Source organism: Lipotes vexillifer, unplaced genomic scaffold, assembly GCF_000442215.2.
Source record: "Lipotes vexillifer unplaced genomic scaffold, Lipotes_vexillifer_v1.1 scaffold496, whole genome shotgun sequence".
NCBI lineage: Eukaryota > Metazoa > Chordata > Mammalia > Artiodactyla > Lipotidae > Lipotes > Lipotes vexillifer.
The window spans coordinates 10522144-10530435 of NW_006786690.1; the positions used below are offsets into that span (position 1 = coordinate 10522144).

General features: G+C 43.3%; 1 protein-coding gene across 1 annotated transcript in view; it reads right to left on the minus strand.

Annotated features, from left to right (window-relative positions):
• FHAD1 (forkhead associated phosphopeptide binding domain 1) overlaps nucleotides 1–8292 on the minus strand; it is a 136615-nt gene that overhangs the window by 73003 nt on the left and 55320 nt on the right. The window contains exon 6 of the mRNA XM_007459328.1: nucleotides 1090–1213. Within this exon, the coding sequence (XP_007459390.1) occupies nucleotides 1090–1213 (124 nt within the window). The remainder of the gene's footprint in view (nucleotides 1–1089; nucleotides 1214–8292) is intronic.

An 8292-nucleotide genomic window follows, 5' to 3' on the forward strand; every position in this document is an offset into this window, starting at 1 on the left:
AAAAGAAAAAAAAAAAAGTGGGCGGTGGCTCAATTCCTGGAAATCCCCGCCCCTTCCCCCACTCATTAGCCTATGAAATTACCCAGCCCATAAAAACTAACCGCCCCGTATTTGGGGGCCTCTAGCCTTCTGAGATGGCCCACGCTCTGTCTGTGGAGTGTTTCTCTCTAAATAAATCCACTTCTTAACTTTGTCTCTCACTGAATTCTTTCTGTGATGAGACATAAAGAACCTGAGCTTTATTAAGTGCCGAGACCAGATGTGAGATCTCGATGAAAAGATAGTGGGTTCTGACTGGGTTCGAGTCCCAGCCCACGGGTTCAAGTCCCACCTGAGTTCCATGGTTGCACACCCACTAAGCTGTTCTCCCTTGGCCTCCCGCCTTGAAGCACTGGCCACCACGACACACAGTTTATTTTCACCACAGCACCACTGCTATCTGAAGTGGGCTTGTTTATTCATCCGCTTACTTTTATTGTCTGTCACCCCCTCCCAAATCTGTGAGTACAGGAATCTGACTGTCTTGCTTGGCTCTCCCTCCCCAGAGCCTGGAACGGGGTCTGACACCTAGTAGGTGCTCAATAAACATGTTGAAGGAATGAAGGAATCCAGGGAATCGAAGGCCAGCCACAGCTGTGCGTTGGCTGCCCCTCTCCCCACCCAAGCCCTTTATCAGGGAACCACCTCTGATAAAATTAGAAAATGTTTTCACTTGGGCCCAGGTGCACTCGGCTGAAATGGCTGAGACAATGGGTGCCTTAAAAGAGTGACCCCATTTTGTCCACACTCTAGTTTGCACTCAGGCTGGTTTGTGGAACCACCCAAGCCACAAGGCGACCTGTGTTCTCCCTGGTGGGGCCAGTGCTCAGGAGACCTTGTAGCCAAGAGATAAGGTTCTCTCAAATATTTGTCAGGCCCTGCCCTTGGAACTGGGTGGCAAGAAACCTCCACTGAGGGAGAACTCTAATGCACCGACACGGGTGATCCCTGAGGTTGCACCCAGGTCACGGGCACAGGTGTGGTGGTTGACTGGTGATGTCTGCAGGGGGAGGGCATAAGCTCTGGGGCCTGAATGCAGAAGGGCCTCACCTGATGTGATGGCGGTTTCCCTCCTTAAGTTCTCGGCCTCGTTCTTCAGGGATGTAATTTCTAAGTTTCTCTCAGACAGGGTCTGGCACAGCACCTGGCTGTAGCCTTGCTGTAGGGCACTGATCTGTGGAAGGAGGCAACACACAGTCAGAGGGGGGCCAGCCAGGCCTGCAGGACACGCCGGCACTTCTCCAGCGTTGGGCAAAGAGTCGGGTTGCTCTTGGGTAGGGGTGTTGGGGAAACCAAGCTTTTCAGTTGTAACTAGTGGAAGGGGCGGGAGGGGGCCTGTTCCTTCGGTGACCACCACGTCATAGGTCATCGAGACGCGAACCTTATCTCTGTGGCCACCCAGGGGCTCAGGTGCCGCTGTCTTCCTATGACCTGTGGATTTTCAGCCATAAATAGACCAGCTGTTGGTTCCAGATCATCCAGCACTGACTGGATGCACAGCGAAGTTCAAGAGGCGGGAGCAGGTTATAAAATGAACTCCCTCTAATGATAATAGTGGATAGTTTATACCTCACAGAACGCTCCAGAGTTTACAAAGCGCATTCACACATGCTACATTGATACTCCTCACAGCATTGCCGAAGGCTGATGTTCCCATTAATGTTCCCAGTTTGCAAGGGAGCAGGTTGAGACTCAGAGAGGCGAGGTCCCTTGCTCAGGATCACACGGCTGGTCAGAGGGGGAGTGTGATTCAAACCCAGTCTTTAGTTGCCTGGTTCCTCCTTCCCAGGTGGCTCTAGGAATGAGCATGAGAAGTCGGAGGCTGTAAAGCGTGGCATGGACTCGGGAGCCGGACTGTGGCCTTCAAGTCCTGTCTCTGCCACTTACGGGCTTTGTGAACATAAGGAGGACACCATATTGTTTCCTTTTTTTCAGTCTGTACGTGGGGTGATGGTAGTCCCAACCTGATAGCATTGTTAGAAGTATTTTAATAAGTTGGCATGTGTACAAGTGCTCATGCCTGGCACACGGCACAGGGGATGAGCTGGGATGATCCTCTCCTCTGACTACCCACGGGGTGTTTTAGCTTCAGCTTCCCTCGTCTGGCTCTGGGGAAGGTGGTTGGTAATCTTTGTGTGTGCATTTGTAAGCCTTGCCAGGCTCACTTAAACACCAGTGTGGTTGTTATTAAGAGGAAATACAGGAATCGTGGGTGGGAGGACCACAGGCCGGCTCTGTCTAAGGCTGCTGTGAGCACCCTCCAAGTCCATGGCTCAGAGCCCCCTCGAGGGCGGGCCCCCCTCCAAGGGTCTAGGTCTACACGCGGAGCGTGGAAGGCTCTCCATCAAAGGCAACGCTGGTAAGAGCCCGAAAGTAGCTGCCAGGCCTCAGCCTCCGCAGAGCAGGTACCCGAGAGGCCGGGAAAGAGAGCTGGGCCCGGAACCCCCTCCCTCTCAGTCTGATGCGGCCAGACTGCTTGTTCTGAGTGGCCAGGCCTTTCTCACCTCAGGGTGCACTGTGGGCCTTTGCCCTGTGATTTTTCAGATGTCAGGCCTCAGTACTCCCACAGGGACACGTCTATTGGGGCATAAATGCCACGCAATCCGTAGACAGGACAAGAGCTAGCTTCCATTTTGATATCAAAATGGAAGTGACAAGGAGAAGGGTGCAATTTCTTTTCTTTTTTTAAAAATAAATTTATTTATTTTATTTATTTATTTTTGGCTGCATTGGGTCTTTGTTGCGGTGCACAGGCTTCTCACTGCAGTGTCTTCTCTTGTTGCAGAGCATGGGCTCTAGGCGCACGGGCTTCAGTAGTTGTGGCACGAGGGCTCAGTAGTTGTGGCACATGGGCTTAGTTGCTCCGCGGCACGTGGGATCTTCCCGGACCAGGGCTCTAGCCCATGTCCCCTGCACTGGCAGGCGGATTCCTAACCACTGCGTCACCAGGGAAGTCCTGGGTGCAATTTCTTTGTTCTCCTAAGGTAAGTTTGCCAGATTTAGGGGAGGAAAAAAGGGTGTTCACTTAAAATAGGATTTCAGATAATGAATAATATTTTAGTGCAAATGTGTCCATGCAATATTTGGGACACACACTAAAATGAAATTCTAAAATTCAAATTTAACTGGGTGTCCTTACTTTATCTGGCAACCCCACCCTAAGGGAGTTCCTAAACTTCAGTCATTCATATACCACTTTCACTATTTTTCCCATGTCTCTTGGCTAGCCCCACTGTAATTTCTTAGCATTTTTCGTAGAAGCAATTCCCTTTTTAAACTTAAAAACGTGCATTAAATTAGAAATAACTGTTATAAGAGTAAATAGAGACTCAGTATCTTAAATAAAAATAATCCCTCCAAAAGAAGAAATACAGGAATTTCCCTGTTTACCATCAGACCAGGTTGCGGGCATCACATTAAAAAAAAAAAAAAAAAAAAAATTGGGGGGAGGGGGTGGGCATGGCCAGGTAATGGGGTTCAGGTGTGGTGACATGGCCACCAGATGGCGCTCACAGCCTTTGGTCTTGGTTTGTGTCCTTGGAAATCTTGTCATTATTACTCTGGTAGAATTAACAGAAGCGTCAAGGTCTCACAAGTTTTCTGACTCGTTTCATGCACCATCATGGTTCAGAGTCTGTGACATTTGGGGCAGTTACACTTACTTTTTCCCTGGGGCACCTGAGACATTATTGGGGGGTTCTATGCTAGAAGTTGTGGGGACACAGGCCACTCTGCCCCCCACTCTCCCCAAGGCTATACTTTTGCATGTTTGTGCTTTGGAAACTTTGAGTAAAAAAATTCTTTCACATCTTACTTTTCTCTGTTGGGGGGAAATACAACTTTTCCATAAAAGGTCCTTGGAACACTGAAAGTGGTTTGTAAGCTCTTCTCAGCGTAACGCTTTTATTTGCATGATACCAGAGATAGAACACACAGAGACAAACTTCCAGGAGGGAAAACATACGTTCCCCTCTAAGACTCCAGTGCTTTTGACAGATTTAAAATATTTCAATCTAAGTGTCAGAGTTTTAGGATTTCAGATTGCTAGAAAACTCCAAAGAGTCTTCAAACCTCTTTGATACTTTTACTACCAAAATAAATATCCATATTGTTTGTAATTGGCATAAATCCCAAGATGTTTAATGTCTGTTAAGCTGTGTAGTAAAATGGGCACTGAATCATAAGAAAGTTAATAGTGCTAGGAGGAGTGATTGTTTCAAGATAATAATTTGGCTTCTGATTAGCACAAGCAGATAAGAGCACATGGAGGTAAGAATTTTCTAGTGATTTTGTAGTGGATCGAAGATCTTTGAGAGCAAATCATTATGCTGACACACCTTCGGGGACCAGGGAAAACACATAAAGTAATTAGAACGATAAATCAAGCTGCCATGTGGTTTACACTTCTGGTGGAATGCTCTGCAGGCAGTAGAATAGTTAAGAAACTAAAATGTCAGTGGATGAAACTCGATTTGAGTTCAAACCGATGGAGCCTCTGGTTCATATATGCCTTGTTACAAAATATTCTCCTTCAGTTATAAGTGAAGCTCCAGTGGTAGGGGAGGCAACAGCATGATGCATCAGTGTAATTATTTCTAGATAATTTCTTTGTAAAAAAACATTTTTTTCCCCCAGATATTGGCAGCCACTTTAAACCATACTCAAATTGTGACTTGCTGATGTTCAAAGATAGGTGGAAATTATATAATATTATATGTCAAATATATTTCAATTATAAAAAAAAAGGTATGTGGGGAATTCCCTGGTGGTCCAGTGGTTAGGACTCCGTGCTTCCACTGCTGGAGACCTGGGTTTGATCCCTGGTCGGGGAACTAAGATCCTGCAAGCCGCGTGGTATGGCCAAAAAAAGAAGGTATGTGGGAATAATTCAGCCTCGTCCATGTACCTGAAAAAGATGTCATTTTCTCAGGAAAGCTCTGAAATGGGAGAATAACTGAAAGGAATATTTCAGCAAAACTGGGCTCAGTTCAAGAAAAAGATACTCATTAATGTGTCAGCTACATGTCAAGGTAGCTGTTTGCACTAATAATTCCTATAGGACCTGTTACTTTCATTGTTTTTTCAAAACCAGGCTCGAAGGAGAGTCATTAGTTCGTTTAAATATTAGAGCATGTATTTGTTTACTTGTTTATTCTGTCTCCCTCACTAGAGCATAACAGGGGGAAGGATCATGTCTGTCTTGTTCTCTGCTGAATTCTCAGAGCCTGGAAGAGGGCACGGCATGGGATAGGCCCCCCAAAATATTTATTTGAATGAATGGACGGATGGATGGATGGATGAATAAAGAACAAACAAACAGACACGGTCCTAACAGAGTTCTAGAAGATTACTGGGCCCAACCTTTGCCTTCATGGAGCTTACAGTTTCCTGCTAGAATCTCCTACGTTCACCATACACAATCTGTGTCCTTTCTAGAGCATCATTTCTAGGACTGAGACTGTGTACCTAGAATCGGTTACAGAAGGGAAAGACAGTAAACAGAGAACAAGAGAACCAAGGCCCCCAAGCATTGACTACGTTTTTTTTTTCTCTCTCTTTTAAAAAAATGTTTATTTATTTATGTATTTCTTATTAGTCACCCATTTTATACACATCAGTGTATACATGTAAATCCCAATCTCCCAATTCATCACACCACCAACCCCACCCCCTGCCGCTTTCCCCCCTTGGTGTCTATACGTTTGTTCTCTGCATCTGTGTCTCAATTTCTGCTCTGCAAACTGGTTCATCTGTACCATTTTTCTAGGTTCCACATACACGCGTTAATATACGATACTTGTACTTCTCTTTCTGACTTACTTCACTCTGTATGACAGTCTCTAGATGCATCCACGTCTCTACAAATGACCCAATTTTGTTCCTTTTTATGGCTGAGTAACATTCCATTGTATATATGTGCCACATCTTCATCCATTCGTCTGTCGATGGGCATTTAGGTTGCTTCCATGACCTGGCTATTGTAAATAGTGCTGCAATGAACATTGGGGTGCATGTAGCTTTTTGAACTATGGTTTTCTCTGGGTATATGCCCAGTAGTGGGATTGCTGGGTCATATAGTAATTCTATTTTTAGTTTTTTAAGGAACCTCCATACTGTTCTCCATAGTGGCTGTTATCAATTTACATTCCCAACAACAGTGCAAGAGAGTTCCCTTTTCTCCACACCCTCTCCAGCATTTGTTGTTTGTAGATTTTCTGATGATGCTCGTTCTAACTGGTGTTAGGTGATACCTCATTGTAGTTTTGATTTGCATTTCTCTAATAATTAATGATGTTGAGCAGCTTTTCATGTGCTTCTGGGCCATCGGTATGTCTTCTTTAGAGAAATGTCTATTTAGGTCTTCTGCCCATTTTTGGATTGGGTTGTTTGTTTTTTTAATATTGAGTTGCATGAGCTGTTTCTATATTTTGGAAATTAATCCTTTGTCAGTTGCTTCCTTTGCAAATATTTTCTCCCATTCTGAGGCTTGTCTTTTCATCTTGTTTGCTGTGCAAAAACCTTGAAGTTTCATTAGGTCCCATTTGTTTATTTTTGTATTTATTTCCATTACTCTAGGAGGTGGATCAAAAACTATCTTGCTGTGATTTATGTCAAAGACTGTTCTTCTTATGTTTTCCTCTGAGAGTTTTATAGTGCCTGGTCTTACATTTAGGTCTCTAATCCATTTTGAGTTTATTTTTGTGTATGGTGTTAGGGAGTGTTCTAATTTCATTCTTTTACATGTAGCTGTCCAGTTTTCCGAGCACCACTTATTGAAGAGACTGTCTTTTCTCCACTGTATATCCTTGCCTCCTTTGTCATAGATTAGTTGACCATAGATGAGTGGGTTTATCTCTGGGCTTTCTATCCTGTTCCATTGATCTACATTTCTGTTTTTGTGCCAGTACCGTATTGTCTTGATTACTGTAGCTTTGAAGTATAGGCTGAAGTCAGGGAGTCTGATTCCTCCAGCTCCGTTTTTTTCCCTCATACTGCTTTGGCTATTTGGGGTCTTTTGTGTTTCCACACAAATTTTAAGATTTTTTGTTCTAGTTCTGTAAAAAAATACCATTGGTAATTTGATAGGGATTGCATTGAATCTGTAGATTGCTTTGGGTAGTATAGTCATTTTCACAATATTGATTCTTCCAATCCAAGAACATGGTATATCTCTCCATCTGTTGGTATCATCTTTAATTTCTTTCATCAGTGTCTTACAGTTTTCTGCATACAGGTCTTTTGTCTCCCTAGGTAGGTTTATTCCTAGGTATTTTATTTTTTTGTTGCAATGGTAAATGGGAGTGTTTCCTTAATTTCTCTTTCAGATTTTTCATCATTAGTGTATAGGAATGCAAGAGATTTCTGTGCATTAATTTTGTATCCTGCAACTTTACCAAGTTCATTGAGTAGCTCTAGTAGTTTTCTGGTGGCATCTTTAGGATTCTCTCTGTATAGTATCATGTCATCTGCAGACAGTGACAGGTTTACTTCTTCTTTTCCAATTTGTATTCCTTTTATTGCTTTTTTCTTCTCTGATTGCTGTGGCTCGGACTTCCAGAACTATGTTGAATAACAGTGGTGAGAGTGGACATCCTTGTCTCATTCCTGGTCTTAGAGGAAATGCTTTCAGTTTTTCACCATTGGGAATGATGTTTGCTGTGGGTTTGTCGTATATGGCCTTTATTATGTTGAAGTAGGTTCCCTCTATGCCCATTTTCTGGAGAGTTTTTACCATAAATCAGTGTTGAATTTTGTCAAAAGCTTTTTTCTGTATCCATTGAGATGGTCATATGGTTTTTCTTTTTGAATTTGTTAATATGGTGTATCACATTGATTGATTTGTATATATTGAAGAATCTTTGCATCTCTGGGATAAATCCCACTTGATCATGGTGTATGATCCTTTTAATGTGTTGTTGGATTCTGTTTGCTAGTATTTCATTGAGGATTTTTGCATCTATATTCATCAGTGATATTGATCTGTAATTTTCTTTTTTTGCAGTATCTTTGTCTGGTTTTGGTATCAGGGTGATGGTGGCCTCAGAGAATGAGTTTGGGAGTGTTCCTTCCTCTGCAATTTTTTGGAAGAGTTTGAGAAGGATGGGTGTTAGCTCTTCTCTAAATGTTTGATAGAATTCACCTGTGAAGCCTTCTGGTCCTGGACTTTTGTTTGTTGGAAGATTTTTAATCACAGTTTCAATTTCATTACTTGTGATTGGTCTGTTCATATTTTCTATTTCTTCCTGGTTCAGT